Source organism: Rhinatrema bivittatum, chromosome 8 (genome assembly GCF_901001135.1).
Source record: "Rhinatrema bivittatum chromosome 8, aRhiBiv1.1, whole genome shotgun sequence".
NCBI classification, from domain to species: Eukaryota; Metazoa; Chordata; class Amphibia; order Gymnophiona; family Rhinatrematidae; genus Rhinatrema; species Rhinatrema bivittatum.
Window position 1 is genome coordinate 233,159,203 of NC_042622.1, and position 20,034 is coordinate 233,179,236.

General features: G+C 47.3%; 1 protein-coding gene across 2 annotated transcripts in view; it reads left to right on the forward strand.

Moving 5' to 3' along the window:
* The first annotated feature begins 2,787 nt into the window (after nt 1-2,787).
* Nucleotides 2,788-20,034, forward strand: part of HMG20B (high mobility group 20B) — a 47,140-nt gene continuing 29,893 nt past the window's right edge. Inside the window, exons 1-2 of one of the 2 annotated variants that reach the window (XM_029614074.1) lie at nt 2,788-2,872; nt 18,182-18,334. In XM_029614074.1, coding sequence (XP_029469934.1) covers nt 18,297-18,334 — 38 coding nt within the window. In that variant the 5' untranslated portion in view covers nt 2,788-2,872; nt 18,182-18,296. Of the gene's footprint in view, nt 2,873-15,200; nt 15,244-18,181; nt 18,335-20,034 lie in introns of those variants that run through there. The other variant, XM_029614075.1, reaches the window with a different exon arrangement.

Sequence of the window (20,034 nt, forward strand, 5' to 3'; positions counted from 1 at the left end):
TGCATCTCCTGTAATTGCTGGACTCAACGCAGATATGCCCTCTGTATAAAACTGCTGCAAATTGCAGCTCTTATACCCAAGGCAGAGACTTAAAAAATCCTTTTGAGGTGAAGCTCCAGCTTATGGTCCTGTACATTTCTCAACACAACAAACCTTGCTACTGGAATCGTGGTATTCTTAGTTACTGCCAACACCGAAACATTGACCTTTGGAAGCACCAAAAGCTCTGTTTCTTCCGGCAACAGATTAAGCTTCGCCATAGCTCTGCCATCTCTCAAGCCAGACTCCGGAGTGTCCCACTCCCAAACCACCAACCGACTTATGAAAGGAAAAAGCCTTCGCTGGACCATTCAAACCATCCAACACGGGATCCCCCTTCCTCCAAGTCGAATTCCTCTTGAGAACCTTGATTCCCAGCTCCTGGAGTACATGTGGAATGAAGGGCCAGAGTTCCTCTCTGTGAAACAGACGCACTACTTTGGGGGTCTATCGGTGCCTCCTCATCAATATCTGAATCGTCAGAATCCATATCTGGACCACCAGTTTGAAAGACCAAATATGCACTGAATGCCTGAGGAACACTTCCTTTTTACCTATACTGATCCTTGAACTGACTGCAGATCAACAGAGGACCAGGATCGAGAATGCACCTCTCCTCTCAATAGGCTTTATGGGTTAATAAAATAAACTCTGTGAAAAAAGTCTGAGAAAGCTCAGGAACTGAGTTAAGAGGGAAATCCTCTCAATCAGAGCCTCCCTGTTCCTTCCCCTGGAACCAGAAACCACCAGGAATAACCTTGACAGGGATTTCCCTGCCTCCCCCCACCCAATGCTGACAGGACACCCCAAGAATCCAAGATAGCTGCCATTCCTGTGGCGATGGAGAGAAAAGCTGCAGCAGACCCAGCATCCCACAGCACCTGACGTGACTGCCTGGCAGAAGCACTAACAGGACCCAACCTCAGAGGCAGCAGGGACACCCAAAGTGCTTTCCCCACCAGAAACACATCCAGCAGAGACCGGCTCTGTTAAGTCGAGATCGTGCTCCCCCACAGGAGCAACAAGCAGTCTCGTGCCATTTCTATGTGGTCGAGCCTCCAGAAACTTACCCTGCACTGTTGACAACACCTAGCTCTACAATCCTCAGCACTTCCAAAAAACAAAGGAGATGCCAAAAATAAAAAACACCAGGAGGCAGGAACTAACTTCCTTCTTCTGCAAACCTCTTTTTTCCCCCAAACTAACTTTAATGTCCCTGGAAAGTACAAAAATAAAATATAAAGGAGGGTATACTTTCCAGCCCCAGGTTTTGTATTGAAGAGAAAGGCTAGCAAGTTCCAAGCTGCTTCACTGTTTTCTGAAAGGGAGGGATCTGGACCACCAGATTGCACCCCATGGAATACAGAACCAAGCCTTACAAAGCATCACCAACCCCCTACTCGTCCACCTAAAACCAAAGAGGGGGTTGGGGGTGCCCCATTAGGACCTAACAACCCCGTGGTAGAAATCCTTCTTCTCTAGTTCTGATTCTGTGATTTATTTATTTTTTTTACTCAAGAACTGCAGGTTTTACACCATCTACTGGAGTCAGAAATACTGAGGGACTGCAGGCAGCACACTAGGTTATGTAGCAGTGACAACGAAACGTTCTGTCTCCCTCTGCTGTCAGATATGCAAAACCCAGGATACTGGACTGATCTGGGTATGAACAGGAACACATGTTTATATAGATTTATTTAGGAGTGCCAGAGGAACGACGAGAGAGTCTTCATATTATTATCAGAGGATGTGGTTAAGGCAATTAACATAACTGAGTTTAAAAAAAAGGTTTGGACAAGCTCCTGGAGGAGAATAAACTATTAACCAAACAGACTTAAGAAATAGCCACCTCTTATCACTGCGTGATAGCAACATGAGATCTATTGACTGTTTGGGATCTTGCTAGTTACTTGTGACCTGGGCCACTTTGGAAACAGGAAACAGGGCTTACATAAGAACATAAGAAATTGCCATGCTGGGTCAGACCAAGGGTCCATCAAGCCCAGCATCCTGTTTCCAACAGAGGCCAAACCAGGCCACAAGAACCTGGCAATTACCCAAACACCTAGAAGTTCCCATGCTACTGATGCAATTAATAGCAGTGACTATTCCCTAAGTAAACTTGATTAATAGCAGTTAATGGACTTCTCTTCCAAGAACTTATCCAAACCTTTTTGAACCCAGCTACACTAACTGCACTAACCACATCCTCTGGCAACAAATTCCCTCGATCTGATCCAGCTTGGCAAGTTCTTAGATTCGTAGCAAAATTGTACAGAAGCAGTTAAATTAGCTCCTTCTCGCATTCAGAGTTCTAAAATCTTCACCAAATTCAAAACGTCCTCAGCATCATAGACAAAAATCGCTAAACTGGCAGTGCACAAAACTTTAAAGGAAGTCCCACCCCCACCCAGCGGTATCATGAAGCTGATTTCTGAATGGCGTACAGCAAGCGCAGCACAGCCTCTCCGCTCCAACCGGCGTGGCGTACGTCCGGCTCGAGATTGACAGGCTATTTAGCCAACCAGTGATCCCTCCCCGCGGTCACGCTCTCGATCTATATTATTCAATTCGTCCCACCCTCCTGGCGTCAACTTTGACGTCATCTTCACGCCTGCGAGCGTACTCCAGCCCCGACTCCACCCAATCCCCGGCTACCTTATTAGCATAATTAATGCATTCTTCTAGCGTCCATTAGTGAATTATGTGTACTCTGCACCAATAGGGGCCCGGAGGGGGTGGGGTTCTCGGTGCTGGAGGTGGAGGGGAGGGACGTCACTACGCGGCTAAGGGACCTGCGAGAGGCAGAGAACAAGGAAAGTTTATTTTAAAGGTAAAAATCTTGATAACAGTGAATAAATGTACGAGCAATTCCCTTCAGATCAGATGCGGTCAATTATCAAATGCAAACAATCTGATGAGAGGCGGGCGGGCTGAAGGCAGCTGTTTGAGGTTTTGGCTTGTTTTGTCCTCTTTCCCATAAATAAATAAAGAGCCATTACCAAATTTAAGATACGGTTTACTATTTGTTTTCATGGTTTAAAAACTTATAGAATTTAAAAAATGTTTTTTTCATTCGCATCCATCTTTTCCCTTTTATATATGATGAGGTTGAGAGATGGTGATTTGGAGGGCTTTTTTTTTTTCATCCGAGGCTGTTACTATTTAAAAATAAAAGCTTATTTTCTAAAATTATTTTATATTATTTTATGGATTATTTGATTTATTAATAATAATCGTATTTCCACTTTTGGTCGTCTTCTGTTTCATCTTTCCTGTGTGAATGTGTGTGTGCGAATATATATATATATATTTATAAAATAGATTTTAGAGAAAAAATAAGTAGATACAAAATCTCCTATCGGTAATGCAAACCAGATTGTCTTTAGTCCTCCAGAATATGGATTTTGCTAATTTTGTTGCAACAGATATATATATATCTATATATGTCTCCTATTGGGTAACGTTAAATTCCCATATTCTACAGTTTCTGAATCTCCGCGCAAAGGCCAAGAAGGAACTCTCCTCGGCCTGAAGGAGGCCCAAAGTACTTTTGTTTTTTGACTCCACCTCTGATTGTACAACATTAATCTTAGTGGGATACTTCAAAGACCGTATCTGCTTAATACATAGCTTTCATCCCATTATTTTTAATTGGTCTAAAGTTAAGTCTGCTAATTTTACATATATATATATATATATATATATATATATATATATATATAAGTAGGAAAATAGACACTGATTATTTGTATATTTTTATTATCTTCTCTATTCAGAATTGGTTTTCTCATGATTTAAATACCAGTATTTTTCCCATCTCAGATTTGAATTCTGAGGCTGGCTGTTATAACACACTTGGCAGTCGGTCCTGCTTGTGAGGCTTCTGTCCCTGTGTCTTCAGGGACCTCTCATCTTGTTTTGTTACTTCACAGTTCCAGGCCTACAAACTTATTGACTTGAAAAGTCAGGATTGTTCTTGTGGATTGGAGTTAGTCCATAATTGTTCTTCTACAGACAGGTCTGATGATATGCCTGTGTTTTGAGAAAAAAAAAAGTGTGGTACAATGTAACTTTGTTCTCTTGGCCATAGTGGGCAGCATCACATTGAATTAACACATAGAAGCACTTGTACAGGTAAAAATAAACCTGCTAAGTGATCCAATTCCAGGCAGAATAGATGGGATCCTCCTGGTTTTATGACTCCCTATAGCATGGTGCCAATTTCTTAGCATGCAGACAGGTTAATCCATGACCAATGGGTTATGCACCTCTACCAGCAGATGGCGATGGAGCAAGCACTGACAAACCATCCCACCAAGTATTCTCTTGTCTCCAGCAGATGGTAGAACGTGCATCTTTCTAGTGGGGCTTGCTTAAAAAAATTTTTAGAAGGAGAAAAGAAGAAGGAATTTTAATTTGCCCCGCTCCTCCTGAGGTGATTCCTTATTGTCCCTCCCTCACTCGAGTTTTCCTGAGGTAATGTTTGTGGATCCCTCCCTCGGTAGAGTGCCTTGGTCCAGTAGCTGGTTTCTGGCTTAGACTTAGCTGTAGAGAGGGAAAACAGTTGAGAAGCTAGTGAGTGCAGAAGCCAAGTGGCAGCGGTGAAGGCCTTTGCCCTCTCCCCTCCATAGCCGGAGACCGACTCTATACTCTGCTGGGACGGGCTGAGCTCAGGTAAAGAGTATGTGTGTGTATATATTTATAAATAAAAGGAGGGTGATAATTTTAGGGATTCCATTCCTCTTCTTGTCTCCGAGCTTCAGTGCGCCGATCCAACGTCCCTTCCCGCCTCAGGGGGAGCTTGGGGAGTCGTGGCAGCTTGGTGGGTTGAGCAGCATTTTGACTAGGCCCCGCTTTCAGGCTTTGCTCAGACGCTGTGTGGTAGGCCATGGCGATGTTTGCATGCTTTTCTATGCACAAGCCTGCTGCGAAACAGTGTCTGGCGTCTGTTTGCGCTTGTGTGCCCGGGTAGGCGACCAAGTGGGTGCTCAGGTGGGCACCTACCTGGACTGCATATTGGACCCCTAAATTTTGGGCATCCATAGTGTGTGCTTATTGAACAGAGCATATTTTTGGGCGCCCTGGCCAGGATCGCTTGTGTGGACATGCAGTTCCCTGTACATACCAGGATCAGTCCAGACGGTGGGTTATGTCCCCCGTCCAGCAGATGGAGTCAGACAAGGCTTCAAAGGGTGCTGACATATAAGCCAGTGTACCCTCTGCAGGAGCTCAGTATCTTTCTGACTCCAGCAGATAGGAGTAGGGGAACCTGTCGCTTCCCCTGTCCTGGGACTATCTCCATCTCCTGGGCTCCATGGCCTCCACTATCGATTTCGTCCCCTGGGCCTTTGCGCACCTCTGGCCTCTTCAGGCGGCTCTGCTTTCACGCTGGAAGCCAGTCTCGCAGGACTATCAGATCGTGCTCCCTCTCCCACAGTTCGCCAGGACACCTGCATTGGTGGTTGGATCCGAGAATCTGCCCCAAGGTGTTTCCCTCTAGGTACCAAATTGGTTGGTAGTCACCACCGATGCCAGCCTCTCCGGATGGGGGGGCAGTATGCGAATGGAGCTCGGCGCAGGGGCAGTGGACGAAGGCACAAGCGTCTTGGCCGATCAATCGCCTGGAAACCAGAGCAGTGCGCTTGGCTCTCATACACTTCCTTCCCCTGGTGCGGAATCGGACAGTAAGGATTCTATCGGACAACGTGACCACCGTAGCGTATATCAATCGCCAGGGAGGCACAAGGAGCCGACATGTATTGCGCGAGACAGCACGCCTGATGGCATGGGCAGAGAATCACCTAGCACAACTGGCAGCTTCACACATTGCGGGCGTAGACAACATTCAGGCAGACTACCTGAGTCGTCAGCAGCTAGACCCAGGAGAGTGGTCTCTTTCCAACGAAGCAATGCAACTTCTCATTCATCGTTGGGGGTCACCTCACTTGGATCTGATGGCGACGTCTCGCAACACCAAGGCATCCCGATTCTTCAGCCGCAGACGGGAGCGCAGCGCGGAAAGGATAGATGCTCTAGTACTGCCTTGGCCACGCCACCTCCTACTTTGTCTTTCCTCCCTGGCCTCTAGTGGGCAAGGTCATCCGGAGAATAGAGCGCCACCAGGGGCCCATTCTTCTGATGGCTCCCGAATGGCCACGTCGTCCCTGGTTTGCGGATCTGCTACAGCTAGCAGTCGACGGTCTGCTTCGGTTGGGACATCTTCATCGGCTGCTCCATCAGGGACCGGTATTTTTCGATCAGGCAGATGCTTTTGTCTTGTGATCTGGCTTTTGAACGGCGCCGCCTCAGACGCAGAGGATACCCTGAGACAGTAGTCGCGACTCTACTAAAGGCCCGAAAGACTTCCACTTCAGTGGCTTATGTGAGGGTCTGGAAGGTTTTTGAGGTGTGGTGCACCGCACATGGTACTCGTCCCATGAGGGCCTCAGTCCCTCAGATTCTGCAGTTCCTCCAAGACGGACTAGACAAAGGTCTCGCCTACAATTCTCTGCGAGTTCAAGTGGCCGCTCTAGGTTCACTCATCCAGTACGCAGATCATCCTTCGCTCTTGGTACAGGCGGATATCGCCCGGTTCCTCAAGGGAGTGAAGCATTTGCGACCCCCGGTGAGGGACCTGTGCCCCTCTTGGAGCCTTAACTTGGTTCTTCGGATGCTGGCAGGTCCTCCCTTTGAGCCTCAGCGCAACGCCAGCATCAAGGATCTCACTCTCAAGACAGTTTTTCTGGTGGCCATCTGCTCCGCTTGTCGCATCTCGGAACTTCAAGCGCTATCATGTAGGGAACCCTACCTCCGCTTCACGGATTCCGGTGTCTCTCTACGAACGGTTCCCTCCTTCTTACCCAAGGTAGTCTCTGCTTTTCACCTGAATCAGACGGTTGAGCTTCCATCCTTCACATCCGACGACCCGAGGTCTCTCCGTGTCCTAGACGTCAAACGTACACTACTTTGCTACTTGGAGGTTACAAACGACTTCAGGGTCTCGGACCATTTGTTTGTCCTCTGGTCGGGGCCAAGAAAAGGGTCCAAGGCCTTGAAGACGACAATTGCGAGATGGCTAAAGGACGCCATTACATCAATCTACATAGGGGCGGGGCAGACCCCTCCGCTGGGCATCATAGCCCATTCTCTTGCTCACAAGCAGCTTCCTGGGCAGAGGTTCGGTCCGTTTCCTCTCAGGAGATGTGTCGAGCGGCGACTTGGAAATCGCTGCACACCTTCGCGAGACATTATCGCCTACACCTGGCATCGTCCGTCTCCGGACACTTTGGCGACTAGGTCCTCTGAGCAGGGCTTTCAGGGGCCCACCCGATGTAGGGAAGCTTTGGTACATCCCACCATCTGGACTGATCCTGGTACGTACAGGGAAAAGAAAATTATTCCTAACCTGCTAATTTTCGTTCCTGTAGTACCAAGGATCAGTCCAGACGCCCACCTCGTTGGTTCTCTGGGTTTAGAGTCTCTTTCCTGCTCGGACTGCTCTGCTCTTTCTAAAAAATGTTGTTCCGCTCGTTTTATGAGCCTGTTTTCACAGTTCTTCTGCAATTTACAGTTATGACATGAGTTGTCCTGATTCTTTGCTTATGACCTGTTATGGTTGGGAACACTTGATCCATTCTTCTTTAGTTCTTTATTCTGACTTTGATATACTCTATACCAGACCTGGGCAAGGGGCGGCCCGCGGGCTGAATCTGGCCCGCCTACGGTCTGTGACTGGCCCGCCCACTGCTGAGAGCAGACGGAGAATGAGGCACGCTGCCTTCCCTCTGCAAGGGAAGGCAGCGTGCCTCATTCTCCGCTCCCTCGCTCCCCGATTGGCCGGCCAATCGGGGAGCGAGGGAGCGGAGATGAACTGTTTTTTTTACAGCGTTCGGTGGGGGGGGGAGGGAGTGACTCAAGCGAAGACACGCTGCCCGATTGGCCGGTGCTGGGCAAACCTTGCCCAGCACCGGCCAATCGGGCAGCGTGCCTTCACTCGAGTTTCTTTCCTCCCTACCTACCAGTTCCGCATTTCATGGTCTTTTTCAGGGGTCCCCGACCACCAGTCCGCGGGAGTTTTTTGCTGGTCCGCGGTGCGCGCTCCCAGTCTCTCCCGCTGCCGTTGCCGCTGGGCTGTCAGCACGTTCAAGCCCAGTGGGAACGGCAGCGGTGTTTTCTGTGGTACCCGCGGCTGGCCTTTTCTTCTTCCCGCGCCTGCACCCCCCCTCCCGTGACCCGGAACAGGAAGTGATACATGGAGCGGTGCGCGGGAAGGAGAAAGAGCCGTGCCGCGTCGGCTGCAGCGTCGGTCCCCGAGCAGTTGAAGCAGCCGGTAATCGAGAAAGGAGTCAGCAGCAGCATGAGCCTCCCGCGGCCGATGGGATTCTTCTTTCTTGGCCTGCGGGGGCTGCTGTAGCTCCCATTTGTGCTCCGGGGGGGGGGGGGGGGGGGGGGGGGGGGGGGGGGAGAGGAAGTGAGAGAGAGAAGCAGCCAGCCAGCCTGTGTGTGATTGACTGGTCAGAGAGCTGATGTGTGTGTGTATATGTGAGAGACAATGAAAGTGATTGCTCAGGGAGATGACTGATGTGTATGTGAGAGTGTGAGACATTAGTCAGGGAGGTGTCTGATGTGTGTGTGTGTGTGTGTGAGAGAGAAAAAGCATGGAAGTGAGAAGTCTGGGTATGTGGGAAAGCATGAGCGTAAGAAGCCTGGTGTTGTGGGAGTGAGAAACCTGGGTGAGTGTGCATGCATGAGAGAGAGAGAGACTGCTTGGTAAGGTGACGGTGTGTGTGAGAGAAAAAGACTGGTGTGTGTGAATGTGAGAGAATGTGATTCAGGGAATGAGAAGCCTGTGCACGTGGAGAGTGAGCATGGAAATGAGAGAGACTGGTGTGTGTGTAACAGAGAGAAAGTGATTATGGGAATGAGAAGCCTGTGCATGTGAAGAGAGTGAGCATGAGAGTGAGAAACCTGGGTGTGTGTGAGACAGCATGGGAGGGAGAAGCCTGTATATCTGAAAGAGAACTTGGGAGTGGGAAGCCTGTGTGTGTGTGTGTGTATGCATGAGTGAGATCAGGTGACTGGTGTGTGTGTGAGAGAGAGAGAGAAATAAAGTGATTATGGGAATGAGAAGCCTGTGCATGTGAAGAGTGAGCATGGGAGTGAGAAACCTGGGTGTGTGTGAGACACATCATGGGAGGGAGAAGCCTGTATATCTGAAAGAGAACATGGGAGTGAGAGACTGGTGAGTGTGTGTGTGTGTGTGTGTGTGTCAGAGAGAGAAAGAAAGTGATTATGGGAATGAGAAGCCTGTGCATGTGGAGAGAACAAGCATGGGAGTGAGAGACTGGTGAGTGAGTGTGTGTGTGTGTGTGTGAGAGAGAGAGAGACAGAGAAAGTGATTATGAGAGTGAGAAGCCCATATATGTAAGAAGAACACGGGAGTGGGAAGCCTGTGTGTGTGTGTGTATGGCATGAGAGAAACTGTTCAGGAAGGTGACTGGTGTGTGTGCCAGACTGTTTGGGAGATGATTGGTGTGTGAGAGACAGAAACTGGTCATGGGGGCATGACTGGTATGGTGTGTGTGAGAGACATGGGCACCAAGGAAGAGGACCATAAGTATAGAGCTTAGCTTCTACTGCTGCTTCTGGTGTGTGCCACGGCCTGCAGGGAAGGGGAGTAGGAGAGCTGCTGGAGGGGGTAAGTAAAGATGGCTTTAAGTTTATTTTTCTTGACTGCCATTTTAATTGTGTGATGTCTGCTTTTTTGAAATATTTTATTGGTGTTTGGAGAATGTTTAATAGTTTTTATGAGTTTTTAATTGTTGGATGTTATTCTGTTCATAGCTGTTTTGAAACATTTATTCTGCTTATTAGTATAGTTTTACAATTATTTCTGTGTGGGGATCTATAGCTGCTTGCTATTCTGTTTTCCTAATAAGAGGTGTATTGGTTTTTAGGACCTGATTTAATATTTGTGGTGTTGCCTTTTCATAGATAGGGTTGCTCCTGTTTTGTATTCCATAATACAGGTGTAACTGTGTGTGGATTAGTTTATGTGCATTACTACAGATCCTGGGAGTATGTTAGGTCGGTTCTGTGTCTGTTACCGAGATGAGATATTTTGCTAGCATGTAAGCATTTGTATCGGTCTTATTTGTTGTGTTTTCTCAGAGGACATGCATTGGTGGTAAACTGCTGTCTTTTCATAAGTAGGACTATTGAGAACTGAGTTAATTATATTAGTCCGGCCCTCTAAAACCATCCCAATTTCTCATGCGGCCCCATGGGAAAATTAATTGCCCACCCCTGCTCTATACTGAGCTCCTGCAGAGGGTGCACTGGCTTATATGTCAGCACCCTTCAAAGCCTTGTCTGACTCCAACTGCTGGACGGGGGGACATAACCCACCGTCTGGACTGATCCTTGGTCCTACAGGAACGAAAATTAGCAGGTAAGGAATAATTTTCTTTTGGACGCACAATTGTCAGACGCTTTTGGGAGCGTGCTGCTAGTGGGTGTTTTATCCATAGCACCAGTAGCAAAGAAGCCTAAGCGCTTTGGCCTTTGTTCTGCTTGCCATATTCGGCATTACAGCCTGGTGTCCCCTCTGACTTGTGTCAGTGCTGCTTGGAGGCTCAGGGAGAGCTGTCTCCGGCAAATATTGCTGAGCCCAGTCCTTCCCAGCATGATGCAGGAATGGGACTGGAGGGGGAACTGCCAAAGGTTTCGTCTGGTTTTGGAGCTCCCCTAACTGGTTCATCAGTGAGGGAAGATAGCTCAGTGGATGCAGGACAGATGCCCCCTGGTTTTGGTATGGATCCTTCTGCCCTTTCTTGGTTGGAATTCTTTCAAAGGCTGAGGTCCTTTCTTCAGGCCCAGTAGGCAGCCCCGGCCAAACCTAAGAGTTCAGGATCGCAGGCTGCGGGTTCCTCCATGCTTGGTGCCATGGGTAAACAACAGAGTACGCCTAAACCTGCTGCGGATCACGGTGATAGGGACCCAGATTGCATGGATGATGACGATCCTTATCCCTGGAGGATGGGGAAATTCCGCCGGAGTTGGAGCTGTATAGATCAATGTTGTGTTTGATGAGTTGCCCGCTCTGATCTCTCAGACATTGGGGATGCTGGGTGCCGATTCCGTGTCTGAGCCAAAGGAGAATCGCATTTTAGTTTCTTCTTGTAAAGCCTCATGTTTCTTCCCCATTATGGATGCTATTCAAGAATTGATTGATCTTGAATGTGGTGCCCTGGAAGTGATGGAACCAGCTGCCGCCTTGTTGATGTTTGTGGGCTGCGACCTGCTCCACACTTCTGCCAGAGGGGTTGCTTTGGTGATAGAAGCCAGGAGTCAGCTATGGCTGAGGAATTGGTCGGCCGATACAATTTCAAAGTCTAATCTTACGAAATTGCCTTTTAAAGGATCACTCTTGTTTGGGAGTGAGTTGGAAAACATGTTTTTGACCCTACAGAGGATCGGCTTTTCAGAGGGCTTGACCTTTGAGTAGGTCTCAGTCCTTTCGTTTCAGGCAGCCCATATGGGGCGTGAGCTCAAGTTGCAATGTCCCCTGACCCCCTCAATGAGAGTGTGCTGACCTACCCCCAGGAATAGGAGATAGGGGGTCGCCTGCCTTTTTTTTTTATCAGAGGTGGGTTGAGATCACATCAGACCAGTGGGTTCTGAAGGTGATAAGAGATGGATTTGCTCTGGAGTTTCTTAGCATTCCTTGGGACGATTTTGTGGTGACTCCCTCATTTCTCTGCTGAAGAGACATAGTAGGAGTGTACGTTGTCAAGGCTTCTCAGCCTGCAAGCCGTGATCCCAGTGCCCATGTCACAAGAAAATACGGGCTGATATTCCATTTATTTTGTTATACCCAAGAAAGAGGGTTCCTTGCACCCCATTCTGGATCTCAAGGGAGTCCACAGTCATTTGCGAGGGACTCATTTCCGCATGGAAACCGTACACTCAGTGAAACTAGCAGTACAGTTGGGGGAGTTTCTTATGTCTCTGGGCGTTTCTGCATTTCCCCATCCGGCTGGAGCATCAACAGTTTTGAGCACTACCCTTTGATTTGGCCACTGCATCTAGAACCTTCTCCAAGGTCATGGTGGTGGAAGCGGCAGTGTTGAGAGAGGATGGCATTCTGGTCCACCCTTATTTAGACAATTGACTAATTCGGCCCAAGAGCATGAAAGAAAGTCTTCAGGCCTTGCTCATGGTGATCTCCTTGCTACAGGAACTAGGTTGGTTGGTGAACTTGGCCAAGAGCAATCTGCAGCCATTCCAGACACTGGAGAATCTTGGTGTTCATTTTGACACGAAGCAAGGCAGAGGTCCCTGCCAGAGATCCACATTCAGAAACTGACTATTGACAGCAACAATATGCCTGACGGTGCAGTCCTTACCTACAGGTGTTTGGGTTGATGGCAGCTACTTTAGAGGTGGTTCTGAGGGCAAGGGCATATGTGTCCTCTTCAGCGCGCACTGCTTGCATGTTGGAGTCCACAGTATCAGGACTACTCGATATGGCATCTCACTGCAGTGGTGGTTGCAAGTGGATCATCTAAGGAAGGGCGTTTCCCTTTGATCACTGGACTGGCTAGTACTCACGACAGATTTGAGCCTTCAGGGTTGAGGTCGTCACTGTCAGGAGTTGACAGCGCAGGAGTACTGGAGAATAGAGGAATCTCTCCAGAGCAGTGGTTCTCAACCGGTGTGTCGCCACACTTCCTGGTCCCCCGCTGACCCAGCTGCTCCCCAGTCCTCCTCCGCCCGGGCTTAAAATGCTGTCAGCCCGGGCGGAACGTGGCAAAACAGATGGAGTCAGTGGCATCGGCATGGTCTCTTCTTCCTCCCCCCGTGGCTCGGAAGAGGAAGTGGTGAGCAGGGGGTGCGTGCGCGGGAAGAAGAGAGCATGCTAGTGTGGTCAGCGTCGGCCCGAAGAACATAAGAGAAGTGTGGCCTGAGGAATGAGCGGCTCGGAGAAAAATGAAGAAGAACCTCAATCCCCGCGGCCAATGGGACTCCTTTCTCCGCGAGGGCTGAAAATGAAGGAGGTTAGGGTTGGGAAGAGGCTGCTGCTGCCGCTAGTTCCAGGGAGGGAGGGAGAGAGAGTGAATGAGCAAGCATGTGTGTTTGAGATCCTGTGTGTGTTTGAGATAGCATGTATGTGAATGATTGAGAGCCTGTATATGTGAAAGAAAGTATGTCTGTGATTGAGAGCCTGCCTGTGAGAGAGAGAGCATGAATATAAGTTTATGACTGGGAACCTGTATGTGTAAGTTTGTGATTGAAAACCTGTTTGTGTGAAAGAGTATGTGTGTATGATTGAGATCCTTTGTGTGTGAGAAAGATCATGTGTATGTATGATTAAGAGCCTGTGTGTATAAGTAAGAGAGAGAGCATGTGTGTCTGTGTGTGATTGAGAGCTGGTTTAGGTGAGAGAGCATGTCAGTATGTGAGTGACTGAGAGCCTGTGTGTAATTGGGAGCCAGTGTGAGAGAGAGCGCTGGTACGTTACTGAGAGAGAGGAGAAAGTTCCAAGCAAACCATCCCTCCTTCTGCTAATTCAAAACAATCTCAGGAGACCTGGATATCAAATGTTCCCAGGTATGCAGAGGAAAAAAAATTTTGTATCCTTATTTTTCATTACTGGGTCTTTGTGTCTGTGATGACGACTGCGATGATGTCATCAGTACCGGATATATAAGGTCTTAGAAATCACTAACTAATCGAGTTAGCAAGGACAAGGATTCGTTCTAAGCTACTCTGCCTCCTCGGACTTACCAGGGGTACCCGCTCCTCGGGGGCCTTGCTCTCTCTTTGTTTTTCAGGTCACAGTCAGGAACTGGCACTCGCTCCTCGAGGGCCCATGTTCCCGGACTGATTGCTGAATATCTCTTCTGCCTGGAAGTCATCGTTGCCTACTACACCAGTGAGTTACCTTCTCTCTCTCAGAGCTTTCCCTGGAACCAGGTACTCGCTCCTCGAGGGCCTAACTCATTCCAACATCTGGACTTCTTCTAGTGACTACTGTGTGAGTGTTACCATCAGGTTCTGTTCCTGAACTCTGCATCCCCTGCCTACTCACTATATTTCAGTTTCTCTGCAGCTCAGCCTCCAGGGATCGCTGTCCCAGTATCTGAGGGACTACAGCCCAGCCGGGCATTCCAGCTCACTACTGCCACCTCTGGTGGTTCAATATACTGTTTAATAAAAGAACTAGTGTGTGTCTGTCTCCATACTCTGAGCCTGACCGGTGGTCCCTCTCAGGATCTTCCCCCGGGGGTGTGGTCATCTGCCACCGGCCCAAGGATCCACCCACAACTACCTCAAACACCAACAATCTGGTTCTGGATTTTCTGATGGGTCCCAACTTTTGACCACTGCATAACCTCTCCTTGAGGTTAGTTACTTTGAGGATGGAGTTCTGCATGTAGAGTTATCAAACTGTAGATTTAGTCTTGTTGGGAACAGTTCCTGCGAATGATTCTGGGGGTAGTCCAGTTGCAAACTGTTACGTATTTTTTGCCGAAGGTGGTCTTGGATTTTCACTTGAATCAATCGGTTTCCCTGCCAACACTGGACAGGAAGAGAGAAGCGGATGAATGTCATCTGTTATGGTCCTTGGATGTCAAGCAGCATATCATGAGTTTTTTGGAGGTTTCTAAATCTCTCAGGAAGACGGACCGGCAGTTTCTACTCCACAGTGGGGATAAACAGGGTGAGTCAGTGTCGCAGACTAAGATATCCTGCTGAATTAAGGAGGTTATCACAGCCACATATATAGATGCTGAACAACCATTGTTAGTCAGGTTAGGGTTCATCGGGCTCAGGCAGTGTCATGGGTGGAGATTAGACTGTCATCTCCTGTCGAGATTTGCCGAGCTGCGACGTGGGCCTCCTTCTGACACACATTTTCTAGGCATTACTGCTTGGATGTGCAGGCCCAGGGGGACGCAGCCTTCGCACATGCAGTGTTGATTGGACCATGGGCAGCCTCCCGCCCTGTTCTGGAGTATCTTTGGTACATCCCACTGGTGAGGATTAACCTGTCTGAATGCAAAGAAAGGAGAAATTACTGCTTACCTGATAATTTTCTTTTCTTTAATTAAAACAGGTTAGTTCGCCTTCCCACCCTTGGCTGCTGGATGGTGGTGCTATTGTCCTCCTGAGTAGCTGCGTTTCCAGGGATTACTGGTAAGTATCAGATCCAGTCCCTAGATTAGTGATATTACACTTCTTATTTGAGCTCAGAGATATCCTGTTAACTGACTGCTTGAATGGTTGTCTGTTTTGTTTTTTTTTGCAAAATCATCTTTATTGTGAAGATGTGCAATTCCAAAGGTCCAAAAAAAAAAAAAACCATATCATAATGAGGCCAACAACCGACCAACCCAAAACAACAGATGTTGTGCAAATCTTCATTTGAACACCCTCTTCCACCCCTAGAGCCCACACATATCACCCATTTCCACCCCATACTCTCAACCAAACAGTCATATACCATTCATTTCACAGGCATTCCCATCCATACCTACATTCACACCCACAGTCTGGCCCACATACCCCATTCAAGAATACTATAAAAGACTAATACAAATGTGCAATATAGTCCCTCTCAAAGCTTGGGCGTAGGTAAAGCATCATGCGATAACCTGCTACAGTCAAGTTACTTTGGAAGTCAGGTGATAAATGAGAGTAATAAGTACTCCAACACTCAGCATACTTCTTAGTGACTGGCGTCGTTGATCTGATATAAGCCATTTGCTCCAGCAGCATCATATCCATCATATGATGGTGCCAAGCCAAAACTGTGGGCATGCCTAAGGGGTCAAGCCAGAGTGCAAGTATTGTGCTGCCCAGTAGCAGGATAGCAATCCTTCCAAATTGGTCCTGTGCCTTAGTGCATCTGTCAGACAGCACTCGTATCCCAACCAATAGGATTGTTACGGACAGTCTGAGTGGTATCTTAATGCATTGAGCGATACAACCCAACACCTGAGTCCAAAAGTTCTCCACGGTCAGACAAAAAGGTAGCCGGTGAGTCATTGTGCCGTTTTCCTTGGAACACTTAATGCAGAGGGGAGAAGAAAGGTGGCCCATCTGGAAACTACGCAAGTCGTCATAAACTGCATGGTGTAGGATCCGGAAGTAAAGATCCCGTAGACCACTATCTGCCAGTCGTTTATGAAGGAAAGTGAAACACGATGTTAGAAATGAGGCAGGTATGTCCGTTGCACTCAACTGCATTCAGTAAGAGGCCAGAGATTCAAGGTGTGGTGCCGGCAATGTGGTTTTAATCAGGCCACTCCAGCCTTTTATAGAGTTATGTGAATACGCAGTTTCAAATAAGGTCTTAGCAAAAACCGCTTCTCGCAAGAAGTCTTCAGGATGCCAGTGGAAGGTTTGCAAATAATGGCGCATTTGAAGATATGCAAAAAGCTGATAGTTATTGACCATAGTCTCATATTCCAACATTCGAGGCGCATCCTCCTCAAAATAATGAAAGACATACAATAGCCCACGTCGCGCCTAGGTCTTGAATACCCCACTGGCACTCATCCCAGGCTGAAAATCATAATTACCCACTAACGGGGTTAAAAGTGAAAAAGGGCTTTGCAGCCGATAATGATTGCGTAGCCACCTCCAGGCCTTTCGGCATGGAGAAAGGAAACTCTTGGGAGTGTCTAGCATTTGTACTGTACGGTGCCTGTACAAGGTATAAGGGAGCCCATGGGGAAGGTCTTACGCCTCAACAGCCCTTCCTCACGGTATTTATAGGTATCGATTATCCATTCCCCAATAAAACGTAGTTGGCCGGCCACATTATAGATTCTGAAATCTGGCATTCCCAGATACTTAATCCTTGCCCGTTTTCCACCCCACAAAAATTTAATCAACCGCGTTTGTAATCTTTTGAGGTCAGCAACTTGAAGCCAAATAGGGAGCATATGTAGTTTATATAACAGTTAAGGGACAATCATCATTTTTATCAATGCACAGTGCCCAGAGAAAATAAGGGGAAGAGACTGCTGCTCAATATTGATCAGAGTGTCTTTTATATTGAGCTCGTAAAGCATGTCTAATTCCCTGGGCACCCAAACCCCGTAGTATTTCAACTTCCCAGGGGCCCACATAAATGGAAAGGGTCCAATCCAGGACGCAGGGAGGTGTGGATGCAAAGCAAGGACCTCTGATTTGGAGAAATTGATTCGTAGACCTGCTATATCCTTGAACTGTGCAAATGTCGACAGTATGACCGGCACACTCTGCCTAGGATGACCTACAAATAAAAGAATGTCATCCGCGAACATTGCAAGTTTTATGGGGTGTCCACTCAAACTAAGCCCCCAAAAGTCTTTATCCCATCTAAGCTTCTCGGCCAAAGGCTCTATTGCCAGAACAAAGAGCAGTGGGGAAAGCGGGCACCCCTGGCCCACCCCGCATTGTAGTGGAAAGGGGACCGACATGCCCCCATTGATGGTTGTCTGTTAATAGTTATGATCGTGTATTGTTTAGTTGTCCACAGTTGGCTTTTGCAGAGAATACTGGCGGGCTGATGTCAGTGCAGGTATATATATATATATATATATATATATATATATATATATATATATATATACCATGACGTCAGCTTTGCTCCGTCTCTGTCTACTAGTAGAGGTGCATAACCCACCAGTCGTGGATTAACTAACCTGTCTTCATTCAAGAAAAGGAAATTATCAGGTAAGTAGAAATGTCTCCTTTCAAATGATAAACGTAGGGATTACAAACCCCACAATGCAATGGAGTGTAAATTAAAAAACCAGGACTGGTCAAAAATCTTCCACCAAAACTGGGACACTTAGTTGCCCTGTGAAAGTGCCACCAACAGGTTTGGGCTTCACATCTTTTTGGGATGTGCTACATAAGGTACTAAGTATTCACATATTACATCCGTGATATGCCATGGCCTCACTGAAAGCTCTTAGCAGTTGTGAAGTCCTGCTTGGATATGGACAACACCCACCCCCGGCATTTTAGAACTAAACCATCAAAACAAAACAATTTAATCCATATTATTGGTTACAGTGCATCAAGACAATGAAGACATTGGCCAACAGCAGTGCACTGACATTCATTTACTTCTTTCTAGAACATAAAGCTGTATACTGAAGAAATCTCGTACAAGTTGGCGTTATACAGCGCCTGTGGTATGTAAGAAATTGTTTCCTGTCACCGGGGGGGGGATCCTCTGGAGCGAAGCAGCCATGTCGCAGGGCCCGAAGCAGTTAGCCCCAGGAGTGTTGTAAGTACTGGCTTCATGTGTGTGCACCTTGGGCTTTAAGGCCCAGACCCTGATTTTTTTCTGTTACTTTGCTTAGGCTTGTTGGTCCCTTATCCTTACAAAAGTAGACTACTGTAACTCCCTCCTCCTTGGCCTCCCCAAAGCCACCATCCTCCCATTACCAATGCTACAGAACGCAGCTGCACGCACACTTACCAACCCCCGCAGACCGGAACACATCACACCCATCCTCAAAGAATTACATTGGCTCCCCATTGCACAACGGATAAAATACAAAACATGGTCTATAATACACAAAACCCTACATACTGAAAACACGCACTGGCTCAATAATGCTCTACACTTCCGCAAACACTTCAGACCTCCCAGAACACAACTTGCTGGTACGTTACACACGCCTTCTCACAAGACCACTCTACTCAACACAACTAGAGAACGCGCCCAGTCCATAGCCGGGCCGACAAGCCGGAACAATATGCCCCTGACCTCCGGCAGGAATCATGCCCAAAAATGTTTAAACAAAACCTTAAAACATGTCTCTTCCTACAAGCATTTACCTAACTCTCCTTCACCCATATAATAGCAGTAGGCGTATTCCCCCCTGTTTGCCCCCTTCAGTTTTCCACTTATTGGCAAATGTCTTAATAATCTACCTCCTAATTATTTTTGCTCATCTTTTCAACTTATGTTATCCCACAATATTTATTATGTGTTTTGTTTTGTTTTTTTATTATATAACTATCCCAGTTGTTCCTTAGATTTAACCAGTTGTTCCCTCAGTCGTCTTCATAATCCCCTTCCTATTTTACATATACGAAATTTTCCGCTCATGTTTTCAGTTTGTATTTCATCTCACAGTATTTATTATGTGTTTAATCATATAAGTATCCCACTTTTCAACTTGTTTTGCAACTTGTATTTTATCCCACTTTATTTATTTAATGTGTGTTTTGATCATTTTACCCCAGTTGTTGTTTTTGATTTAACTAGCTTGTATTATTCTAACTATCTCAACTGTTCTTTAGATGTTAAACTAGCTTGTTTATTATTCTAATCATCTCAATAGTTCAATTGTAAAAGCACCGTTGCTGTCCGTTCTGTTAAATGGAAACCGATGTGATGTTAACTAAACGAATGTGGGTATAAAAAAAGCTGCAAATAAAATAAATAAATGCGTGTGTGCACCTTGGGCTTTAAGGTCCAGGCCCTGATTTTATTCTGTTCCTTCGCGTAGGCTTGTTGGGCCTCCTCTGCACGGAAGCAGCCAGCCTGGTCCCTGAAGAAGATGCTTGGCTGTAAATTTTACAGCCACCTTCATGGTGTCTTTGAGACCCTCCTGTGTTACTGGCTTTTGTCCAGTATCGAGGGATCCCCTCATATTCATTACTTAAGGGGGTAAGGGCTGAGCGGAATCAGGCCCTGGGCCTTTACAGCCGTTACATTTCTGGCAGCCTGGACCAGGTCCGGTTTATTGTTCTTTTTTTTTTTTGAAAGGCCTTTTTCCATTAAGGATGTTTCCTTCCCCCCCCCCCCTTTTTTTTTTTTTTTTTAATTACAACTGGCTCGCCTTTAAAGCCAGACTGCTAGTCGATAATCAGTACACACACGGGGAAGGTAATTTTCAAAGCCATTTATGCAGCTTTAGCGATTTATGCGTGTAAATCGGCAGTTTGAAAAGTTCCCTCCGTCAGTGTGGGGAA